The sequence below is a fragment of the Cervus elaphus genome, chromosome 33, assembly GCF_910594005.1.
Source record: "Cervus elaphus chromosome 33, mCerEla1.1, whole genome shotgun sequence".
In the NCBI taxonomy this organism is placed as follows: domain Eukaryota; kingdom Metazoa; phylum Chordata; class Mammalia; order Artiodactyla; family Cervidae; genus Cervus; species Cervus elaphus.
Window position 1 is genome coordinate 46,799,376 of NC_057847.1, and position 25,730 is coordinate 46,825,105.

The 25,730-nt window shown below is 41.1% G+C and overlaps 1 protein-coding gene across 1 annotated transcript in view; it reads left to right on the top strand.

Moving 5' to 3' along the window:
* NEB (nebulin) overlaps positions 1 to 25,730 on the top strand; it is a 220,594-nt gene that overhangs the window by 157,890 nt on the left and 36,974 nt on the right. The window contains 22 exon segments of the mRNA XM_043894059.1: positions 1,167 to 1,280; positions 1,595 to 1,792; positions 2,127 to 2,231; positions 2,852 to 2,956; positions 3,899 to 4,006; positions 5,595 to 5,702; positions 6,981 to 7,088; positions 7,636 to 7,740; positions 7,842 to 7,946; positions 8,579 to 8,677; positions 8,983 to 9,093; positions 13,076 to 13,180; positions 13,865 to 13,969; positions 14,226 to 14,330; positions 16,543 to 16,647; positions 16,804 to 16,908; positions 17,546 to 17,650; positions 18,621 to 18,725; positions 19,954 to 20,058; positions 22,214 to 22,318; positions 22,705 to 22,812; positions 25,435 to 25,539. Coding sequence (XP_043749994.1) covers positions 1,167 to 1,280; positions 1,595 to 1,792; positions 2,127 to 2,231; positions 2,852 to 2,956; positions 3,899 to 4,006; positions 5,595 to 5,702; positions 6,981 to 7,088; positions 7,636 to 7,740; positions 7,842 to 7,946; positions 8,579 to 8,677; positions 8,983 to 9,093; positions 13,076 to 13,180; positions 13,865 to 13,969; positions 14,226 to 14,330; positions 16,543 to 16,647; positions 16,804 to 16,908; positions 17,546 to 17,650; positions 18,621 to 18,725; positions 19,954 to 20,058; positions 22,214 to 22,318; positions 22,705 to 22,812; positions 25,435 to 25,539 — 2,424 coding nt within the window.

Sequence of the window (25,730 nt, forward strand, 5' to 3'; positions counted from 1 at the left end):
AGGAAGTTGGTTTCACTACCATCTAACGGGCCTGGAAATGCACAGTATAGAAAAAGACTTGGTTAGACAACATATATGGAATTAATTTTTACCCAGAGGGAAAAATTAAATCTATATGATTTTTCCCAGAACTAACTTAATTTGGAAGATTGCAAACAAACTAGCCCAAAGGATCAAGCTTTTCATTCGAGAATTTTTTGTAGATAGTTTTCAGAAAGCTCGGCAAAGGCTTTTTCCTTTAGTCATGAAAAAAACTTACAGATGCAAGATTCTCCAGGCAAATTGTTCTTGAAATGATATCAAACATAGAGAAATTAATTGTTAAAAGAAGGATTTCAACTTTAGTTTTTTTTTTTAATGCCTTTGAATACTAGTTTCTTTATAACTGAGGAATAGCTTAGATATAAGGAGCATGTGAACTAATGTTCTAGAAAATTCTGATGGGAATTTCCTTGATTTCCATCAGTGAAGAGTTTTACTGAAATTCTGCATAAATACTCCTATCTTTCCTTTTTTTGTCTTAACCGAGATGTGGGCCTCTGAGTTGTAAGAGAATTGTTATTTTATCATATGCCAGAAGAGAGGATCCCAGTCTCTGTAAAGGCCTTTCCTCCTAGTCCATAAAATAAAGAAACATTCATTAATAGGCAATATGGCTTAAGAACTAGACATCAGTTTTCCCATAGAATTTAGTTGCACTGTATTTTTGGAAAACCTCATAGAAACTGAAATTCAAGGATTGAGTCTGTTATGCACCAAACTTGTCAGTTATTAAAAACAAAGAAATTCCTGAGCACATTTTTCATCTTTTACTATGGTTAAGAAAAACAAAGCCAATATCACAAAAGAGATCATTTTTAAATTACATCATCTTTAAAATTAGTTGTAGTACCAGCAGAAATACTTGTATTGGTATGGGAGTTTTTAAAATGATATCTACAGGATGTTTACACATAGTCTGATCTAATTGTCAGGTAATCCTATGGCATGTATCATGCTCCCCCTACCTCTGGGCACAGACAGAGAAACAAGCTCAGAAAAGTGCTGACCCCAAGGTGGCCCGTCTCAGAGTTGGGTTCTTATTAATTAAGTCTCATGTTCTTTTAACAATATAGATCCATCACTCTTCAAAACTGTTTTACTTCCTTTGTATTTTCTCTCTATAGACCAAATACCGTGAAGAATATGAGAAGTTCAAAGCTCTTTACACTTTACCCAGAAGTGTTGACGATGATCCGAACACAGCACGGTGCCTCCGAGTTGGCAAGTTTAACATCGACGTAAGTGATCCTAAAGGCTGGTTTCAAAAGCCAAGTAACAGAACCACCAACTCTAAGTCAGAACATCATTCTCTTCAGCAATGCGCATGGCACTGACTGTGCACATGTGAAGAAGCTGAGAGTTATTTCAGCCCATACTGCTTCCCCCAACCCCTATGAATCTGCAGAAAGTGTCAGAAACTTCCAGTCCCCACTCTGCCCCCAACCTATTGCTCTAAGTGGTGCCCGACCTCTGTGGTGTCTAAGAAAGGCACGTGTTGCCATGATCCTTGCATAGTTCCCTGTGTAACTGGTGTGTTACATTATCTCCACAGCGCCTGTACAGATCTGTTTATGAGAAGAACAAGATGAAAATCCACATAGTGCCTGACATGGTAGAGATGGTTACCGCTAAGGATTCTCAGAAGAAAGTCAGTGAGATCGACTACCGCCTTCACCTCCACGAATGGATTTGCCACCCCGACTTGCAAGTCAACAGTCACGTCAGGAAGGTCACAGACCAGATCAGTGACGTAAGTCCACTGCTTATGAAGGTCCTCCTCCCCAGCCCCACACCATGCCCCCCACCCCACCGCCTGAAGAAAGACGGACTCACTTGGTTCTTCAGCTCAGCCCTCTTCCAGAATCACCTTCCTGTACACTCAGGGGTCTGCCAGGAATTTGAGCTGTCCCTAGAAGCAGGGCTGTGCATGCTGAAGTCTGCAGAGCACCCATGGCCTCAGGGCATAATGTCTTGCTTTTCGTTCTGCAAAGTCATCCTGGGTCTGGAGCGTGTCTGTGTCTTTGGTGTTAAAGTTCCAGTCAAGTTTTCTTGTTCTGACCCCCTCCATCTGTTGCAACCTCCAGATTGTGTACAAGGATGACCTCACCTGGCTGAAAGGCATTGGTTGCTACGTCTGGGACACTCCTGAGATTCTCCACGCCAAGCATGCTTACGATCTACGCAACGATGTGAGTTTACCTTGTTTTTTGGGTTTTGGTTCTTTCAAGTATGCTTCCTTCCCTGTGTGGTCTAGAGGCAAGGGGAGAGGACGTCAAGTACAGACACTGTCACACCCTACTGTGTCTGAAGTGGTGATGAGGATGGCCGAGCTGGAGGAAGATGCTGAAGAGCAGAGTGGCCATTTCTCAGGAATGCAGACAATGCAGATGAGCTGTCCCATTGTCCTCTGGTACAGAAGGGACCCCTGGTTCTTCTCACCACTTTATGAATGATTTTGGATATATTAATGAGCACATAATACCTATTGTTAGAAACATCTCATTTATTAGGAGTCTGTGATGCTATGGACAGGATCTATTTGTAAAGAGAGGATTTGCTAGGTAAGGTAATACTATAATCAAGATTTTAGTAAGAAAGCTTAAATATTTCTAGGAAGGCAGTTGTCAAGCCTCCTAGAAGACTCTAGACAATCCATGTGACTATAAGCATTGATTATGCTGATTGTTATAAAATTCAGGGCTAATGTAATGCCATGAGCTAAAAGCAACCAAGCTCTATGTGAAAACCAACAATTTCAAATATACTGAATGGTCTAACACAGGCTTATTTTCTTTCTTCCTCTTGACAGATCAAGTACAAAGCTCACATGCTGAAAACAAGGAACAATTACAAGTTGGTTACTGACACTCCTGTCTATGTTCAGGCTGTCAAAAGTGGGAAACAGCTAAGTGATGTAAGTGCCCACTGGAGAAGTTACTTCAGGGAGAGGAAAACAGGGCCACCACACTAGCAGGAGTGGGAAGAACAAAAGACAGTCAGGGCCAGGCCGTTTCTCAGTGGGAGACCAGTGTTGGTGCCTTAGAAAGTACTGAGGAGTCTTCTCTGATTTCCTAAAACCTGATGTGTTCTATTAGGCATTGTAAGTAATCCAAGTTTATGAAATCCTTAGTGTTTTAGAACTTCCCAGGTTGCTTTTTGTATCCTTGTGTCATGAGCAATGCTTTATGCCTCACCGTCTCAGCTTTCTAATTCATCTAGTGCTCACTGTGGTAAGGGAAGATCCCCTGGAGGAGGGCATGGCCACCCACTCCAGTATTCTTGCCTGGAGAATCCCATGGACAGTCCATAGCATTGCAGAGTTGGATGTGGCTTAGCACATGTGCATGCATGATGAGATGGAGAGAAGAGGGTCTCTGCAGTTACTGATGAGGCTTCTAGCACATGTAATCTGATAGACTTGAGAGAGGCACCTAATCCCCTGAGCCTCAGCATCCTTATGTGGGCAGCGGGAAAGTGGATGGAAATACCTGTGTAATAGCACAGTGGTACAGAGCAGGCTGCCCCCTTTTTACTAACCCCACAGGTTAATAAGCAAATGTTAAATCCCACCAGTGAGTCAGAACATGAAAACCTTTTATTGTGGAACTCGTGCTGGTAAAACGCCTGTTCTTCCACTTCATATGCCTGAGCTGACTCTTCCACTGATTTCTCAGCGTGGGATCCACACACTGGCCCTATTCCATTGGACAAGGCCTAGTATTCGAGATAGAGTTCCTGAGGCAAAGGGAGCAGGCTGCCATCTTTATATTAAGAGACTTGCATTTGCATTTACTTTGCTTCTTTTAACCCTGAGGCCACAGTGCAGTCCACTCACTCTGCTTCTCTCTGCATCCAGGCTGTCTACCACTATGACTACGTGCACAGCATCAGAGGCAGAGTGGCTCCGACCACAAAAACCGTGGATCTGGATCGGGCCCTTCATGCATACAAGCTCCAGAGTGAGGTGAGCAGTGAGGGCTGGCCAGACTGCCCCACAGAAACCCAGGACGGGGGCCAGGCCTCTGTAGAAGTGGCCTCTCCTGGGTATCCTCAGCCTGACCTTGTAAATCATAAAGACTGCTCCAGTCACATGAGCTAACCAAAACGAAACAGAAAAAACAGTATATCACCTGTCTGCCCTCTTGGCTGAGAGCAAGCAGTGGGCATTTTTGGAAAAATGCATACAGAGAAGAGGATCAATCAACTATCTCTGCTCTCAAAAAGCTTACAGTCCAAGACAAGAGGACAGAGACAAGGCATGTAGTCATAAAAGACCATGTACAGTAAGAAATAAAGCTAAAGATTGCAGTTAGAATTCAGAAGAGAAAGAAACTAGATTCCACTCACATATTTAATATCCTTGTTCTTTGTTATCTGGTAGTCAGGAAGATCCCCTGGAGAAGGAAATGGCAACCCACTCCAGTATTCTTGCCTGGAGAATCCCATGAACAGAGGAGCCTGGTGGACTACAGTCCATGGAATCGCAAAAGAGTCGGGTGCGGCTTAACGACTAACACTTTCACTTTCAGTGTTACATTGGTCTCAAGTTTAATGCCTCTCTCCTCTATTGAATGTTAAAAGTAATTTGGTTTTTAATATTTTAAGTACTAGTCTTAATTCCTATACCTCCCCTGAGAGACAGAATATTTCAAATCATAGAAACTCCTTTCCTCCTCCTGCATGAAATATGAGCCTCCTGACCCAACAGCCTAACATCAAGATATTGTGTTTACGGGCTCCCAAAGATGTGTCTCATAATTACTACTATCTCAGGATTGGTGATGGTTTGAATATCAGCTAACCATAGGGTTAACCACAGAGGTGGCGCTGGCTGCCTGTTTACTTTTCCCAAATTATTGCTGGATGCTATTCTGTGAACCAGGCATATGTTTAGAAATAGAAGTATTTTCTTTAAGCCTCTTCACTCATTGCTCTTTAAAAAAAAAAATACATTGAGTAATTTAATGTGTATGGATGTGAGAGTTAGACTATAAAGAAAGATGAGCACCGAAGAATTAACGCTTTTGAACTGTGGTATTGGAGAAGACTCTTGAGAGTCCCTTGGACTGCAAGGAGATCCAACCAGTCCATCCTAAAGGAGATCAGTCCTGGGTGTTCATTTGGAAGGACTGATGTTGAAGCTGAAACTCCAATACTTTGGCCACCTGATGTGAAGAGCTGACTCATTTGAAAAGACCCTGATGCTGGGAAAGATTCAGGGCAGAAGGAGAAGGGGACGACAGAGGATGAGATGGTTGGATGGCATCACCAACTCTACAGACATGGGTTTGGGTAAACTCCCGGAGTTGGTGATGGACAGGGAGGCCTGGCGTGCTGTGGTTCATGGGGCCACAAAGAGTCAGACACGACTGAGCAACTGAACTGAATTTAATTCATTGCTTGACTCTTAGAATTTACTTAATTCCTTCTTGAAATCAATTCAGTGAGTGTAAGTAGATTGAAAACCTAACACAAGCTGGAAATGATTTGTTTAACTTAGATCCATCATTTGATATAGTTGTCATTTAACTTGCTCTTCTTCATTCTGGCAGAATCTGTACCGAAAAGCTGGCCTGCATGCCCTGCCTACTGGATACAGGCTTCCAGTTGACACCCCTCACTTCAAACACACCAAGGACACCCGATACATGAGCAGCTATGTGAGTGGTCTCCTCCTTGTTGAGATGGGGCTTAAAGTAGGAAGGAGGATACTAATATTTATTAATAGCCTATTTTCATCCCCTTACTCACACCCTGAAGTTTCAGCATGATACAATGATGAGAGGAAATTCCCTTGCAGTTCAATGGTTAGGACTTGTCACTTTCACTGAGAGGGACACAGATTTAATCCCTGGTTGGGGAACTAGGATCTTTCATGTCATGCAGTGAGGCCAAAAAAAAGATGGAATTAAAATAGTTTTTTAAAAAACGATGGTAGCAGGGAAGGGAGATGGTGTATTTTCTAGGCGTGCCTGGTTAGCATGATGGGTTAGTAAACGACTTTCATGGGGTTCTATCTTCATGACTCAGTTACCTTGGCTCAGGGATCATGGCTGCCATAATGCTTCTAATTCTGTTGGCCTTAACACAGAAACATCCTGAACTATCTCAAATCACCTACTGGAAATGCTCCTTCATATGTGCACTACTGCTGTGTGGCGATACTGTAGTCTGCCTTCTGCAATATCTTATTATTAAAAAAATACAACTTCACCGTGTGTTCCTTTGACAAGAAAGACTCTGATACTTGCCTCATGACTGACCTTCTGTGCCCATTTCCTAGAAAGCTCGGAGGGTACTTAGGTTCTCATTACCTGCAGCTTTCCCACTAGTGTCAGGTTGGGATGTAATGAGCAGACCGGGAGAGGCATTGTCTATCCTGGTGATTCTGACCTTTAGGCCATACCACAAACCAGCCATCAGCTCAAAAATGAGATCTTCCCTCCATAGTGCCCTCCAGAGCCCTGGAAATTGAACCTACTGACCAGCAAAGTCCCACAGCCAGTGACCCAGTAAGATGGTTTCCAAAGCAAAGTCACAGATTTAGTTATCTAACATCATTCTTTTAAACAGTTTATGAAATTGTTCATCCGTCAGTCTTAAAATCAGTCTCTCATTTCTGCTTTGCATATTCTTAATTTCCTAGCCATATTGGGACTAAAAATACAGGTTTTTTGTTGTGTTTTGCCTACCAACTTACAAACAGATTTAATCTAGGCAACCATGAATTGTATTCCTTTCTGGATCTGGCTTTATTAGCAAACAAAATAGTTTTCAAGACTTAGATTATTATAGAAATTTTGTCAATGATTTTTTTCCATACTTAATGCTTAGAGAGTAGTTTTCAAATGAAAGTGACAACCCTCTTCTATTTGACAAATGTGATGCTTACTCTTTGTTTATCCATCAGAGATCTCATTCTCACTTTGCTTTTGCAGTTTAAGTACAAAGAAGTTTATGAACACATGAAGGCATATGGGTACACACTTGGACCCAATGATGTCCCATTTGTCAACGTCCGAAGGGTCAACAGCATTATCAACGAGGTACTGTGATTATTAATTCTGTGAGGAGTTTCAAAGACCATGGCTTTGTTTGCAATGCATTAAGGATTAGTTGTATTTCAGCTACAAACTTTAATTTATCAGCAAGGAATAAGGGGATCCTGTCATCATTTTGATACTGGTATCCTGTGGCAATATTTTTATATATTTAGTAATACCTTTGTTGAGACCCACCCATCCATAGATTGTGATGCAAATTAATTCCTTCTTTTGACATTTGTATTAAAAAAATCTTTAATAAGGTTGCATATTAGTCTGATTCATGAGCTTGAATGGTTTTCTACGTGAACTATTGGTTTGAATATCTAACCCTACTTTCCAGCCATCTGATAGAAAGTGGAAGCCTGTGCTTCAAATTTTTCACTGAAGTAAAATAAATATCATTTTCCATGTTTTTCTAATTTCAATCACTTTCTGTACCTTGATCTTGCCTTTTACGGCTCTTTAAATATGTGAAATATTTGATTAATGTACAGATGCCCTCATCATCCTACACTAAACACCTGGAATGGTTTTCTCTCCAATGCAGAGACTGTATCGACAACTATACCACAAACTGAAAGACAAGATCCACACCACTCCCGACACTCCTGAAATCCGCCAAGTCAAGAAGACTCAAGAGGCTGTCAGTGAGGTCGGTATTTTCATAGGAGAGAGGGGAGGCCATGGAACCCAAGGGTGAAGGTCAACCATTGGTCTCTAATTTATGTGTTTATGGGCATTTTCCCCCTGTAGTTGATTTACAAATCAGACTTCTTCAAAATGCAAGGCCACATGATCTCGCTGCCGTACACACCCCAGGTGCTTCACTGCCGCTACGTGGGAGACATCACCAGTGATGTAAGTGTCTCATAAGGGTCTTTCTGGGGGACTCTTAACAAGAAGCAGGCTTGCTCTCCACATGGAAGCCAGCCAGTCTTTGAGCAGCCTTTTGCATTGAGTACTTGTAAACTGAGTGTACAACTTGGAGGTAAAATAGTGTGGAAGTAGGGGACCCCACATTTCTCCAAGTAGTAAGAGAACCACTTGGGAGATACAAGAATTGCTGACCACCGTTCTACATTCAACACCAAATCATTACTAGCACCTCACTCCAAGTGGCCTCTGTCCTAGTCACATTTAGTATATTTCTCTTGCTTACCACTACTCCCAGCCCCTTTCACCACTTCCTATTGTCACTTTTTCTTTCGCCTTGAATGTTTCCTTCTCATAAAAGACCAGTCCATTTAATCTATGGTATTTTTCATCCATATAATAATAAAATAATAGCCATGTCCTCTTTTCAGTTCAGTGTTAGCAATTTAAATTTTAAAACCCTGTGATTTCCTTGAGTTCAAGCAAACTCAGAGGACAGGGTGGATGTGATGAACCAAAATGAAGATCCTTCAGTATAAAAGTATCACTACTCTGTCTTAGTTGTTCTTGTTTTGAATTTGCTCACAACCAGCTATGTTTCTATGTTTGTGACACAGATTAAATACAAAGAGGACTTGCAGATCCTGAGGGGACTGGGCTGCTTCCTGTATGACACTCCAGACATGGTCCGCTCCCGGCACCTGCGGAAGCTCTGGGTGAGTGCCCCCCACCCCGCCCCAGCTTCACAGGCTGGGCAGGAAGAATCTTTGTAGCTTCTGTTAAGGGGAAATTTTCCCTCAACCCACTGAGCAAGTCATGACTCACTTAAGATGAGGTATGCCTCCTGTAAAAGGTAGTGGACTTAGTAAAATGACGAATGGTCTTTGGTCCTGCCTGGGAAGACACCCAGGACACAGAGAGGGTCACCGCGGCTTGCATGTGCCCACCATTTGAACGCGTGACCACGACTTGCAATTCTTGAAGTAATTAATCGACCTTCATTCCCACTGTTGTCTTTAAGTCTCACTACCTATACACCGATAAGGCAAGGAAGATGCGGGACAAATACAAGGTGGTGCTCGACACTCCGGAATACAGAAAAGTGCAGGAACTGAAGACGCATCTGAGCGAGGTACGGAGATCTGTCACCATGCGGGCCTCGTTCCTCTAAGTGATCTTTTTCCAGGCAATCGTACTAGGCCCAAATCCCCTTCTGCCTTTAATTACAGAGTGTGGCCACCCTGTGTAAACCACGTTGGTTGACCTCACTTTGCCTCAGTTTACTTATTTTGTCCCTTTTTAATAAGATGAGGCTGTTGATAGTTGCCCTACCTATAGCTGAACATCGCACGATTTTGTAGATTGAAGAGTCCTTCTGTCTCACACTATTGTCGTAGTCTCCAAACTGAATTTATTTCTGAACTTTCTCTGTCATTAATCCCTGCAGTTAACATTCTGATCATGGCAGTGCTATCAATGGCTTTCTGCTCTGCTGCCCTCTCAAGTTCCAAAAGACTCAGTTTCATTTTCATCTGCCCCACCTTGCACCAAGGCTCCTGATTGACTGCAGTTAGCTGTGCACAGATGGGACCCTTCCACCTCTGTTGGTCCGTTGAAGATTGGCCCCCCACCTTATTTCCATGTGTATCCTATAGTGCTTTGGTCATAACAGATGTCCATGTTTGCCAGGGACTAAAAGGTGCTTCCTAGAGGTTAGGACATGCCACAAATGTAAATGGTCAGTGGGCCATTTTCCCTCAGCCCAGTTTGTCTTGTGGCCTTATTCATCAGACTCCATCCAGCTGTCAGGTCACTTCATTAGTTCTCCTTTCTCAGTAACTCTGATGTGTGCAGATTAGGAATGACTGATGTTCTTAGACTTAGAGGAGCCCCGGAAAATCAAGCATTGTCTTTGGTGGAGAGGAGCTGCAGCCTCCTAGACTCGGAGTGAGCCAGGGCAGAGGATGTCACCCTTCAGCAGTTACAAATGCTGCCCTGAGCACGTCTGCTTACCTGAGTGCGTCCCCCTGTTATTTCACCCAGTGCTAGCACTCAGATAGGAATGCACGTGGGATTCCCCCCCCTCTGTAAAAGTACCTCTCCACTCTTGCTAAGTATCAGAATCATCTCTGAAGTATTTTAAAACTGCCCTTGAGTGGACTCCAATCCCAAGGCCCACACTAGACTCTGATTCTCTGTCTTGATATCTGTGTGCTTTTAGCTGCTCCATAGATAGTTCTAATATTCAGCCAGCACTGGAAACCACTGCTTTAAAGTATTACATCTCTCCTCCAGCCACCAAATAATTAAGTTGTTTGGGAACTTAATGTGCTTATTGGTCTCTTTGGAATACCTTTACTTCTCTTAGCTGTCTGGGTTCAGAATTATCTAAAACTTTAATTTCTCTTCTTCCCAATTCCTAGTGTGATTTTATGCATATTATTCAACAACATTGAGGAAGAAAAATAGGCATTTTTTTTAGTAGTGCAATTTCTCTCACACTTGCTGCACTGTAGAATGACCTGGCTTGAGAAAATACCAATTCGAGCTATTACCTTGGATTCAGAAGGTCTGGGGTAGAGCCTGCAAATTGTGCTTAATAAGGGCTTTGTGGTTTCTTTTCTAATTGAAGGATAATTGCTTTACAATACTGGTTTTGTTTCTGCCATACATCAACATGAGTCAGCCATAGGTGTACATACGTCCCCTCCCTCTGAACCTCCCTCCCACCCCATCCCACCCCTCTAGGTTGTCACAGAGCCCTGGTTTGAGTTCCCTGAATCATGCAGCAAATTCCCATTGGCTGTCTGTTTTACTTACGGTAGCGTATGTTTCCATGCTACTCTCTTCACTCATCTCACCCTCTTCTTCCTCCGCAAGGACTTTGGGGTTTTTAAAGATCAGGAAAGTTTTGGAAACACTGGCTTAGTAAAAAGTTGATGACTCAAAGTTCAACTTATTGATTTTGGAGTTGTCTTTAAATTGTGCAACTTTTTGACACGTATTTATTTGTAGTACTGGGAAGCAGAGATGTTGTCCCAAGGAGCATAAACAATGCATACCAAACAATGCATGCCTAAGTACAGGGAAAATATACTTCAAAGGGAATTATAGAAATGGCATGGAGGTGAGTCTTTGTTCCAAATTTACTTCCATTTTATGTGACCTTATCTAATTCAGTTCAACACCCCAATTTCCTGAGCTAGAGAATTAGACTAGATGATGATTTGGGCTTCTTTTAGCCATAAAATTCCATGCTTTTGTGGATTTGGTTTATTCAAAAATATAGCCTGGGAGAAAGAATACATTTCTATTTATCTCCTTTCTTTCAGTAGTAACACCAAAAACAGTCCCAAGCAAATGAGCTAAATTTTGTTTCAACTTGTACTTATATATAATTTAGATGTAAGAAAATGGACAGGTACATACATATGTATATACATATAATTTATTTCCTACATTTTATCTGTTCAACCAGCATTTTTATCCATGATTAGGATAAATTAGGGTTTATTCTCAATTTAGACTTTCTAGTTTGCCTTATTATATTAAATAATAACAAATAGCCTCAATATTTATTAGTGGGCTATTATTTTTCAGATCTTTTATCTAAATACAAGGTGATAAAAGAATGATAAACTGAGCTTCTACAATCCATGGGCTCATAATCTCTGAGAAGAAACAGACATCAATAGGATAAGTAGTATCCTACAGGAATGATCAAGACAGTATGGACTCTAGGAGTTCTTCAGGCAGATAAAACAGGAAAGAAAATTCTAGGTAGAAAGTATTTGAAACTGGCCATAATGAGTTCTAGAAACTGGGATGGGTTTCAGATAGCACATGGGGAATATGGAAGACTGTTGGGAAATGAGATTGGAGACCTAGGATAGACAGGCCAGGTTATGAAGACTTGTGGTTGGTATATTAATGATCTTGGACTTGATGAGAAGTCATTGAAGAATTATTTCCGAGCAGGAAAGTCTGAACATTAAGACCTAATTAGTTCTGAACTTTAAGAAAATCTTTTTCTCAGGCTTGTTAAAGATGGGTAAGCCCTGTGAAGTGTCCAATAGAGGATTTGGGAAGGTGGTTTAGAGGCTCTTAAGGATGTGTAGTAACAAGAGGTATAGGAGGCTGAACTAGGGCATTGGCAGTGGGAAAGGAGAAGAAGGTCATATTTAAGAACTGTCACAAAGTTAGGAGTCCAGGATTCATGACTGTTTTGGTGTACAGATGAGGGAAAAGGGTTCTAGAATGACTCCCCAAGTTTCTGGCCTGTGTGGCTGGGATATCAAGGAGCTATTTAATAAAATTTGGAAGCCATGAATCTCAGACTGATGGTTGAGGTCCTGGGTACAGATGAGGCTATCCAAGCAGAATGTATAGGGTAAAAGGGGCCAAGCCAACACTTAACTCCAGCTAATAGCTGTCTTTGGGGGAGTGCAGGACCATAGAAGGAAGCTGAGGAATGCCTAGAAAGATGGGAGGCCACCTAGGGGAGAACAGGGGAATGGAAGGCAGAGAACAGAGTTCAGGAGTGAAATTGCTGAGCAGTTACAGTTGCTGCAGAGAGGCATTCTAGGATTTGGCAATTGTAATGTTTGCGGTAGTCTTAATGAAATTCACTTCATTGGAGTGGTTGGGTAGCAGCCAAACTATTCCCTTGAGAAGTTAATCAAAAGAGAAAAGAAAAACATAGTCTGCTTGGTTGTGAAAGAAAGAAATAAGGCCTTTGGCAGAAGTTGGAAAAGACCTGATGAAAAGAGGGACTTGGGTCCATTTGTAGAAGAAGGGAAGACTGGAAAATCAGGGCTGAAGGTTTAGAGAGTCGGGGGTAACTGCTGGAACAGAGTCCTAGACGGCATGAGAGAGAAGGGACCGGGAACATAGCGGGAGGCTGGGCCCTTAACAGGCTGCAGAATGTTTCTAATTTTGATACAGGGGAAAAAGAAAAGGAGAGGGTAAATAAAGTATTGGTTTGTTGGACAGAAATTGAGGTTGTCACAGTGGGAGAGCCCCTGCTTTGTCTCTGAAGTCAGCAATAAAGGCATCTGCAGGGTACAGAATCTGTCAATGAAACGGAATGATGGTTATCACTATTTTATCTCCAGCTGGTGTACAGAGCAGCAGGAAGGAAGCAGAAGTCAATCTTCACTTCAGTTACTGATACACCTGATCTCACCAGAGCCAAGAGAGGGCAGAAGCTTCAGAGCCAGGTAACGTTCATACATGAAGATTCAGAAACCTCCCGGGCTGGCACCACGGGGAGTGTGTGTGTGTGTGTGTGTGTGTGTGTAGGGGGGTGGTTCTGTGTTCCTGACCACTCCTGTCAGTGGCAGACCCTCATATTTGGTGGTCCTGATGCAGCCTCATGCCCTTTAACTTCAAGAAGCTGTTTTCTCTGGGGGCAGTTGTCACTATGGTTAGGTTTCACATGAGCAGGTAATGCCATGCCGTCTTTTCTAAGTTCTATACAATTTTAATCATTGGATGAGTGGTCTGTGGACTCCAGGTGCTAAAAGTAAATTTTTAAAATTTGTTCCATAGAACCTATCTTTTGTCCAAAGACAAACGAGACCACATTTCACATATTGAGGCAAAAATGGAGGAAAATATGTTGAGAAATCTATCAGAATCGTCTCATTCTTCTGTTGGCATTTTATCACATGTGTTTAGATTAAACCATACTCAGCAATAAGAATGTTAGATAACTAGAGTGTGTACCTGTGTTTCTTAACAGGAGACAGAAAGAAATAAACAAAAACACATGTAGCAAACAAAAGGGCAATAACAGGTAGATACTGCCCTTCCATTTTAGGGTTAGAAATGAGTAAAGAGGACTGAATACTAAGTATAGTGTTTTATCTCTATAACATATGATCCCTATTCTTATTATTTAGTATCTATATGTTGAACTCGCCACCAAAGAAAGACCCCATCATCACGCTGGAAACCAGACCACAGCCCTGAAGCACGCCAGACACGTGAAGGACATGGTCAGCGAGGTAAGTTGGGAATTCAGCACTGAGGCACTGGGCAAAGAAAACAGATCCTTCATTCAAACCTTTACCTGCTGCCACTGATCAGAGAGCTCCTTTCTAGAAGTTGTGCTCAGCAGTATCAAGACACAGAAGGCAGAGCTATTCTCTTAACAAGCATTATCCATTGTGTCCCTAGGCTGGATCTGTGACATGGTTGTCAGTTGGGAAGGATGAAGACTCCTGAGCTTAAATTTCTCTCTCTTCCATCTTCATTTCTTAGAACAAGTACAAGATCCAATATGAAAAGATGAAGGACAAGTACACTCCGGTTCCAGACACACCAATCCTCATCAGAGCCAAGAGGGCTTACTGGAACGCCAGTGATGTATGCATCTCTGCCTTCTTCCTTCTGCTGTGAGGGGGCAGCCAAGGTGGTGGTACCTAAGAAGCATGAGATATTACAGTCACATCTGTAATTCAAAGTCCTGCCTCACAACATGAATCAGGAAAAAAACAAAAACACAAAAGCCAAACAAACAGGCACAAACAATACCCATTTGGCAAAGTCGCTAAGAGAGATGCTGAAAACCTACTGCTTTTCTTGTTACTCTTCTGAGCAAAAATATGACCCTTCTGATTCTTTGGTAGCATTCCTAGGGATACTTGATGACTAATTGTTACTTATCTATAAAATGCTGCCCGCGGAGCCAGCCAAACACAGTTCCAAATCCTGATGCTATGATTTGTCTGCTCTATGACTCTATATTTCCCTATTTTTTCTGAGACTCTTTTCTTGTATTTGGAATGAGGATAAGAATTGTGATAATTAAATTAGACTAAATTTCAAGATAATGGTACACATTTTTAAAACAGTACTGGTCTCTTAGTTGACATTCAGAAAATATTTGTTCCTCCCTTGATTGCTAAGTCATGTGAATGATACATTTGTTAGAATTAGGAGGGACAGATTTTCATCTCTCATATCATATGATCAAGGACAAGAGTGCCTTTCAATGGTAATGAGATTTTCTGTTAATGAAGGTGTGAAATCAACCCTGGGTAGATGGACAGTCCTTACCAGTTTTGTGTCCCAGAACCCAACTGTGAATTCATTGCACCTGTTACCTGAGCTGGGGTCTCTGGAGGACTGCACTTGTTGGGACTTAACCCAGCTGAAAGTTCAAGCAACCCCATCACCCTCAACTTAGCAACATAACTAGGATTTCAAGGCATCTTAGCAAGTTACAGTGATCCCTAAACTGAATTGTGAAAAGGTACAGCAAATTGGAACAATATCTCAGTTCTATAATTTTGTCATAAATTTTCATTTGCATCTAAAAGGAGTCTGCTGGTTGGAAAGAGGCTATGTCAGTTTGCTTAAAACATAAGCTGAGAAAGTTATAATCTGTGAAAGTGCTGGTCACTCAGTGTGTCCAACTCTTTGTGACACCATGGACTGTAGCCCACCAGGTTCCTCTGTCCAGGGAATTCTCCAGGCAAGAATACTGGAGTGGGTAGCCTTTCCCTTCTCCCAGGGATCTTCCTGACCCAGGGATCTAACCCTAGGTCTCCTGCATTGTGGGCAGATTTTTCTGAGCCACCAGAGAAAATCATATGCTAACCTCAAAATCAATTTGCTTGGATATTTTTTGTCTTCTTGTGACATCCCCATCTTTATCACTTCAAGGTTACTGTTGAATATTAATTTGAACCAAACTTACTCACTTGCATCACCACTTCTCAGAGATGTCCACACAGTGAAATTGGCCCCTGGAGCTATCATTTTACACCAGTGTAACAAGGGTGGTATCTCACATTAAGTTCAGCCTATCTACCATGGCTATCCCCACAAGTAGGGCGAAACGATCTTAAGAGATTACCCATCTGAAAAACAAAGTTAAAGGTATCCTTCAATATGTGTTTGCTCAGCTATCCAGAAAAAAAGGGTTTGTTGAGGTTGCAAACAGTGTGTTGAGAGAAGTATTCATTTAGTGTAAATGAGATGACTCTTCTGTTATATTCCTAGGCTCAAGTCAGAGCTATATCTTTTGAAACATCACAGAGATACAGATTGTAATGAAATCAAGTTCAGGATTGCTCCATGGAGGAGACATTTTAATACCAGGAGTTAAAAACTAAATCTTTCTTCTTTTTCCACGTGCATTAGTAGGTCTTGGGCTCAACAAAGTTATGCTTTTTTTCCCTTTCTCCTCCCAAATGAGCTTTTGGTTTGCTCATTTTGCATCTAAATAAACTTTTTAAGTACTTTTAGATTTATAAAAAAGCTGTAGCAATAGTATAGTACAGAGTTCCCACATAGCCTACACCCAGTGCCCTATTGTTAACAGCCTACGTTACCATGGGACATATGTCACAAGCCAATATTGATGCATTATTTTTAATTAAACTCCATACTTTATGCAAGTTTCATTAGTTTTCTCCTAAAGTCCTTTTCCAGGATGTGAAAGAGCTTTTTGATCTCTCCCAAATTTATTCAAGAGAAAAATAAGAAAGAAGACAAGAGAACTCAAGGTTAAAAGAGCTTAATTATACAATTTGGTACTTTTTCACAATCCATGTGCTTTTTCTCTTTCCAGCTACGCTATAAAGAAACATTTCAAAAGACCAAAGGGAAATACCATACTGTGAAGGATGCTCTGGACATCGTTTACCATCGCACAGTCACAGACCACATCAGCAAAGTATGTCCCTACTCATTTCTGCTTGTGTTGGACTCAGTAACCCACCATCATTTTTGAAAGTACCTCCCTTTCCTAAAACTCCCTGGAAACAAGTGGATTTTTTTTTACATTAACTTTGGATAAAGTTAACTTTACGTTAACTTTGTGGTTTTACAGATAAAATACAAGGAGAACTACATGAGCCAGCTGGGATTCTGGAGGTCCATTCCTGATCGCCCTGAGCATTTCCACCATCGGGCAGTCACTGATGCAGTTAGTGATGTGAGTTGTGAAATCTGTTTTTACACATAAATTCATATGCCCACATGACTTATGAAACCAAACACTGTATAACAATTGATTGAAACTTGAGTAACTTTTAGCTCTTGTGTATGGATGTTTAAGTCCTAACACTCATTGCTGAATAAGTGAGCTTCAACTTGGGAGACAGAAAAATGTATTCAAATTTATCAGTCTAATTTTTCTTTTAAATGTGTTACATCATATTACATGGCTGGAAATGATATACTTCAGCTAAACAATAACCTAGTTTTGATCTACTGGAGAGACTACTTCATGAAGCAATTAAGACACATAACAATGCTCATTTAGAAAGAAATTTTAGTTCTTTATATGAAAATACAGCGGCCAGCTTAATGATATACTCTCTAGGAAAGTATGCCTGTTAAATTTGAATTACTTTAATTGGTATTAAAATGAAAATTCTAATATGCAGTACAATATACCATAAAGTGGGCAAAAATCAGTATTAATGGAAACACCTCTTAAATAATTATTTCTGTACTTTATTATTCCATATACCTCACAGTCAGAGCTTCTATTTGTTCTACTTTCGTTGATCCTAACCTACTGCTATTTGGAGGTAGGTTCTTAAAACTCTTTGATGTTCTTCTCCCAGGTAAAATATAAAGAAGATTTGACCTGGCTTAGAGGCATTGGTTGCTATGCCTATGATACTCCCGACTTTTCTCTAGCTGAAAAGAACAAGACTCTCTACAGCAAGGTATGCATCTACTCCGGGATAATGGCCACATCCATGCAGTGTACGCCACTGCCCACAGAGTACTAGAAATGAGGAAACAGCTTCTCATATTTCTATCTCTGTCCTTGCTTCTAGCCCCTAAAGTAGGAGCACATACTGCGTTATTCACTCTACTCAGGAATATTTTAGTGCTGACCTCATTGACAACAGTAATCATTTATTTATATCATTCCTTGGAATTTGATAAAAGGCCATCTCAGTACAACTCCTCATGGCTCTTCCAGAATTTCCTTCCTAGTAATATGTCTCTGGGTGATTTGATATGGCAGCAGATATAAAGTGAGATTATTTTAATTCACAAACTTAACATGCGACTTGAAGCAAATAACTGTTTTTTTATGGCCTCATTTTCCTACTTACAAAATAAAGCAGTCAGATTAGGTTCCTTTGAGTTCTAAAATAGAAGTCAGCAAATTTCTCTGAAAGGTGCCAGATAGTTTAGACTTTGTGGACCATGTTCATTCTGTTGCGTATTCTTTGTTACAATCCCTAGAGATAATTTTTAAAAATTGTCTAGTTCGTGGGGCTATTTAAAAACAGGTAGTGGTCTAGATGCTAGCATATTCTTATTCTAAAATAATTATCTGACTAATTCCTGGAAAACTACTTCTAATTAAAGAGTTAAAAACTGCCTTCACATGCACATGGAAATACCTTCCAAGTAAAATAATTATCACTATAAATATTGAAACAAAGAAGAAATTGATTTGACTTTTTACCCAATATGGGAATAGATCCATTTGACGTCTATTCAATGAAAGTATGTATTTGGGGGCTAGTTTTCAAGGCATTGGGGTGGTATGCCCTTCATTGTTTTGGGAGATAGAGTATGTTCAGTAATTACTTGTTAACTCTATGAATGAATTAATCACACATGTCTCACTCTTAATCACAACCTGCTATCAAGTAACCATGTATCTGTTTTCTCTAGTATAAGTATAAAGAGGTATTTGAAAGGACAAAGTCAAATTTCAAGTATGTTGCTGATTGTCCAATCAATAGGCATTTCAAGTTTGCGACTCAACTGATGAACGAGGTACGTATGACCTGATCCAGTTAAACCTATTAACTTCCCTTAGTAGTCTATAAGTGACATTTGATTAAAACGCAACACATAGAATGACAGGAAAGCCTTTGAGTCTTTGGGAAGACACTTATGATATCCCTGCATTATGGGCTCTGCCAAAAGCAGGAATAAGAACAAATGCAGGGCCTGTGCAGAGTGGAGTGAGGGCCCACAGCACGGCCTCTGCCGACACTGGCGTGGGGCAGCACAGCCCTTTGGGTGCCTCTCAGCTGAGCTCCCTTCAGCAGGATTCTGTATAGAGTTGGGAGACCTATAAGTTCAAAGTTAATTTAGTATCCCTTACCAAGGCCCAGAAATGGCAGCCCTAGTCATGTAGTTGTGATTCACACATTCAAACACACTGCCATAGTTACTCACACATTGCAGAGAAGTGTCCATTTGCACTTGAGATATTCCTCTGTCTTCTACCCAGTTTTTTGTGGAACTGACTTTGCAATAGTTTAAGTTAAATTTAGCTTAAAATGATGAAATAAGCAAGCTATGAATTAACGTATGTTTGAATGGTTTTACATTTAATTTCCTGTCTTTGTATTTTCTACAGATTTACATAAATTCAAAAACATTAGAAAATTAGTAAAATGAATCTAAAAAAATGAAAATATAGCCAATGGTATATTTATTTCAATGTATTTCTGTTTTGTTTTTAAATTTGCTTTATTTTCAGTAGATTTCCAGGTGGGATGACTCTGAAGAATTACTATCAGTAACTTCTTAGGAAGACAGTCTTGATATATTTTGTTTCTATTTTTCTAACTCATAAAGTATTTCCAGGTCTCTTTTATAATAAGATAAATTAACTAGTATTAGAATGTGTCCATGAATATGCTTTTGATTCTACCAGCACTAAGTAGTAAGCCAATAGCTAGTCAGTGCCTTATTATAAATATAGGATGTCATAAAACCAACATTGCTAATTACATCATATATAAAGATGGGACATTTTAGGCCTAAGGTGCTTCCACTTGGGTATCATAATTGATCTAGCCCAAGCCCCAGCCTTCTCCAGGTGATCTTCCTTTGTTTAACTCTTCCCTTCCTGATTTCATTACCCTGGATGCTTTGGGAGCCCACCTCTAGAAAGGACACGTTTCTGGCTCTCTGAAGTGTTTATCTTGGGACATTTCTATACAGCCTTGAAATTGTACTCTTGCTATAATTTGATATGATGTTTGAGCAGAAAAAATACAGAGCTGATTATGAGCAGCGGAAAGATAAATACCAGCTGGTAGTCGATGAGCCTAGACATCTGCTGGCTAAGACCGCAGGCGACCAGATTAGTCAGGTACTGTGATGGGGCCGCCTGGATGGCCAAGCAGGACTGCGCTCCAGTTTCTCATGAGATGTCGTCCCGTCTGCTGCAAGGATGTCATAGGTTCTGCCTATGATATTGGGATGTTCTGTTCGAGAGTATCTGTCTAGCCACCCAAAGAGCCCACGAGCTGTTTGAGTGTGCCAGTCTATGTTCTGTGTCCTCATGTGTGCGGTGGTGAAGAGGCGATGCACAACTGGGTCCTTCCACCCTTCATCCTTCTGGAGGGCCTGTGTGTCAACTGCAGGTGCAAAGTGCAAATTAAGGTGCAAATGCAGAAACAAATAAAAAAATTAATGGAAAGAAGACAGAACTCCTTACTGTATTTTTCTACTCTGATGATGTCATCTTTTCTATGAGGCAATTTTGGTGGGTCTAGCTCTGTTATTGCCCATTCACAAAGGCTATGGTGGTCACCTGCAAATTGACAGTCAGCCTGCTTGGCATTATAATGCATTTGGTGTCTTCACCCACACATACACATGAGAACACGAAGTTTGTATGCCTACATCTCTTCACTCAGAGGTGATCGGGATATAGAGCCGTCTTCTTTTCTGTCTTCATAAGTCTCTTTTGTGCTTCACTGCTCTTTGCATGAACAGAGAAAATATAAGTCTAGTGCCAAGATGCTTCTGAAACAAGGATGTAATGAAATCCTGCGTCCAGATATGTTGACTGCCCTCTACAACACACACATGTGGAGCCAGGTAATGTCTGATGAGATGGGAAGAAGAGACTGAGAAGCCTTGGGGCATTCATCTCTAAGCTTTCCCTGGTCTCCTTCCCTGCCCCCTGCCCAAGCTGGTTTCCCATGACAAAGCTGCATAAACATCCACTCCCTGCCAATTACCTCTGGATGTGGCCGAGCGCAGTGCTGCAGTGGGCAGCATCTCTCTGTCTTCTGACACCTTTGGAACTCCTAATAAGACTGAGGCTTTTTCAAACTGCCAAAGTTTTCCAAATTGGTATGACATTAGTTTATGGTTTTCACTGTTTGCCCCAAAGAAATAGATTTCTTAGAGATAAGGATCTTAGTTAAATTTGACCGTATTTCAAAGGTCTGAATATCTAAAATTTTCATCCAATGTGTACATTGCTCTCTAATGACTACTCTGTACCATTTTGGAGAGATGAGGATGATGGTGCAGCTCTTTGAATATTGGACATATTCATGGTCCCACTTGTGTTTGATACTGTATTTGTTAGGTTATTTCAGCACATCTGTCCTCACACACACATGTTGACAATACTACTGATCACCTTGCCTTCCTACAAGGTCATCTGAAGCACACTCCACCACCTTTCCATCATATGTTGAAAGGTAAATTTGAAGCAGCAAAAAAAAAAAAAGACAGTGGTCATTACCTACCAGATACAATGTTAATAAAATGCCATTGTTTCCACACCCCCAAAAAGTTTTAATCAATCTTTTGTATTGGCAGCTTGTTTTATCACTTTACTTTTGTATTAGCAACTTGTTTTATCACTTTAGTCTGCTATCAGACCCGCACATGAAATGAGACTGCCTTCCAATGGACATACTATTTGCCTGAACTTTTCTCTTCATCTTGATGTGATCATCAGATAGTTGTGCATGGAATTTTGCTGCGCTCTTTGTGTCTGCTTGAAACTGCTTATGTGCATGAAAAAAAAAATGACTTAAATTTCAAAAGTGAATGTCTTTTAGAATAACTGCTTTGAACTGTACGTATTCATCTTTTTCATCTGTTTCATCTTTGATATGAAAACATAGCTTAAGAAAATATATATTTGATGCAGCTTACTGTGAGTGAATCATTACTTGTCAGACTCCAGAGAGCATGGGTCTAGGCCTGGCTCTGAGATTTCACCCTACACATGCCCTTAGCTTATACTCTTAACCTCTCTGGGGCTCAGTTTCCACATGATATATGGAAACTATCATTTTATTCTTATTATTTTCTCACTCTGTTACTCTATTGCTATCAAAAAGATTTAATATGAGAGCATGGCATCATTCCCCACATCTATGGGGATATATATAAAATAATCCTGTTGTTTTCCATGGGACTGTCTCAAAAGGAGAGCTAGAGTCCCTGAAGGCCCTCTCCTACTTCAAGTTGACTTGCTCTTCTCCTCTACAACTTAGATCAAGTACAGAAAGAATTATGAAAAAACAAAGGACAAGTTTACCTCAATTGTGGATACTCCAGAACACCTACGTACTACAAAAGTCAACAAACAAATCAGTGATGTAAGTACGGGGAGCACTGAGTGGTTTCTTGACCTTGGGGGTATTTGTAAATGTGGAAGGGCATTTTAGATGGTTACCTGTTTGGAAGACTCTACCGCCATTTAGTGGGAGGGAGGGAGGGACACTGAATGTCCTCCTCTGCTCAGGACTCTTCTTTTAGAGTAAAGTATCATCCCAGCCAAATTAGCAGACACCCCATTGTAGAGGCATGGGAGTGTTTAGAGCACTTGCAGAAAGCATGAAAACCTGATGAGTTTATGGGACTCTCTTTCCTTTGTATATACTCAATGGCAATAGCAACAATGTTCCCTTTATATTTTTACATACATTGCAATATAAATTGAGATGCATAACATTGGCTCTTTCTGCCTTGACATCTCTTTCAGATACTGTATAAGTTGGAATACAACAAAGCGAAACCCAGAGGCTACACTACAATTCACGACACGCCCATGTTGCTGCATGTCCGGAAGGTCAAAGATGAAGTCAGTGATGTAAGTACCGGGATGGCTTTGCAGCCCCTCTCACCTTGGCCTCTTTCTAATGTGATTTAACAAACCCAGGACCAATTTCTATACCTGTGTAATAGTCAATCTAAATTGTAGCAGTTTGAGACAGCAGTCATCCTTTTTTGCTCAGCATTCTGTGAGCTGACTGGGCATAGCTGAGTAGATGCTGTATTATGTATGCTGGCAGACAGCTGCAGCTCAGGAGAGCCACACAACCAAGAACTGTTTGCTCCCAGCGCTGGGGCCTGATCAAGCTTGGCTGGGCACTCAGCTACTGTACAGACAGGAACCTCTATACGTGGCCTTTGTGGTTTGGCTGTCTCACAGCGTGGTGGATGTGTCCTAAGAGGCTGGAGTAGAAGCTTCCAGACCCAGTAGCCATAAGGGCTACTCCTAGAACTGACACAGAGTCACTGTTGCATTATTTTGCTGGGCAGAGTATGCACACCTAGATTCAAGGGGTGAAGAGATACAGGCCTCCTCTGGGTGAACAAATGGGAAGGTCACATTGCAGAAAAGCATGTAGCATAGAAGGATATTGTTGAGACCATCTGAAAAATGCAGTGGGCCGTAAACTCTATTAGGACTCTGTAAGCTTCATCTCTGCTAAGAGGAACAAGGTAGCCATTAAATCCTAATACTTTGAGTAGAAATTATATCCATATATTTTGATATACATAGCTAGATTCTGTGGTGGAAAACTCATCATTTTGGTTGTTGTTGTTCAGTCACTGAGTTGTGTCCAATTCTTTGCTGGACTGCAGCATGCCAGGCTTCCCTATCCTTCACTGTCTCCTGGAGTTTGCCCAAATTCATGTCCAGTGAGTTGGTGATGCTGTACAACTATCTCATCCTCTGTCCCCCGCCTTTTCCTCCTGCTATCAATCTCCCAGCATCAGGGTCTTTTCCAGTGAGTCAGCTCTTCATGTCAGGTGGCCAAAGTATTAGAGCTTCAGCTTTAGCATCAGTCCTTCCATTGAAAATTCAGGGTTGATTTCCTTTAGGATTGACTGGTTTGATCTCCTTGCATTTTGGGTAACAAATAGATTAATATGTTAAAGAACTCCATGGCTTTGTGGGCATCACATCATAAAGAATAGTAAAAGCAACTGTGGAATCCCTACCCCAAAGCCCTGACTGAGGCTGGTGCTCAGGAGTTCTTTGGTAGATAAACAAATGGGTTCACACTATTGACTTTGAGTTGCCTAGAAAAATGTTAAATATATCCGTGCACTGTTTGTGAAGGCAGAAATGTATAAATCATTTAAAAATACTTATATTTTTCATATAAAAATAATTTTTGGCACTTCAAACATAAACATTAGGTATTCATAAACATCTATAAGGTAGATCCCCTATGTGGAGCAGCCCATTCTCTCTCACTGGAAAAAAAAAAATGAAGCAATTCTGCATCCATTTCCTTAAGCTTTCTGATTATAACAATAACCCGAACTGATGAAAAATATGGATGTCCAGGCCTGAACCCTAAAGCTACTGATTTGCTACATTTATGAAAAAGCGCAGAAAATTGTGATTCACATGATCAGGCAAATTTAATAAGCACTACTGTGGCTTCCTTTGGACAGTTTTATTTCAGATTTAACCATGTTAAGATCTAAGATCCTTCTGCAATAATTAGTAAGAAGGCCCAGATGAGGCTTCAGGGCCCTGAAATTTAAAAGGAGCAGAAATGGGTGAAGCTAGAAATTCCAGGCTCGAGGTGAAAAAATGACCAGTTGGGCTCACAGAGGCTAAGCCTTCCCTGTTCCTCCCTCTCCCACCGAAACTCACTAGTGGTGGCTCTAGCAATGGCAATAGTGATGATAGCATTCATCCATCAGTACATTGATTCATCAAATATTTATTTGGTTCCTTGGGGGTCTCCCAGGTGGCACTAGTGGTAAAGAATCCGCCTGCCAATGCAGAAGATGCAGATTCCATCCCCAGGGCAGGAAGATCCCTTGGAGGAGGAAATGGCAGCCCACTCTGGTATTTTTGCCTAGCAAATTCCGTAGACAGAGGAGCCCGGCAGGCTGCAGTCCATGAGATTGCAAGGAGTCAGACACAACTGAGTGACTGAGCTCATATGTTTTCTGTTAAGTGCCTGCTGCTGGGAATGAAATACTGAATGATACACAACTTTGCCCGCAAGGGATTCAGCTCAGTAGACAGATAAATAATTACAACATAAAATGATAACAGCTACAACTACAGGGGTGTGGAAGGACAAGCCTGACTCCATTCGGCTGAGCCACTGGGGGAAGTCTTGTCTTCCATCAGTGGTTTTCAAGATTTTCTAAACTCGAGTTTCTGATTTGGGGAAGGGAAAACACATAGACTGCTATCCAGCTGTTCTTTTCAGCACAAGCTCAGAGGACATAAATTCTATGGTAACTCAGTGAACAGACGCAATGTGTCCTGAGGGGTAGACTCTAAGATCTGAGACAGGATAAGTGCATGTCTACTAGATGCGATGGCTGCATCATTTCTTCACAACAGATGTATTCAGCCTTAAGAAGCGTTGTGTACTATAGTTACAGTTTTAATTTTTTTTTTAAAGACACTTGTGGGCTGCTTTAAAAAATTAACCTGTGTTTCCTCCTGCAGCTGAAATACAAAGAAGTTTACCAGAGAACTAAGTCCAACTGTACCATTGAGCCAGATGCTGTTCATATCAAGGCAGCCAAGGATGCCTACAAAGTCAACACCAACGTAAGTCCCCAAATCTAACAGGGGTTCATCAGCTTCTGTAGGACACATGGCCTCTTTTGGCATCACTTCAGGTGGTTGCATTCTAGTGACTCCAGATCAGGGGCTGGGCGGCCCTGGAGCATGAGTGATAACGCTGACCTCTAAATGCTCCTATGGTTCTCATCAGGGAAAGGTGGGAAAAAGCAAGGGTG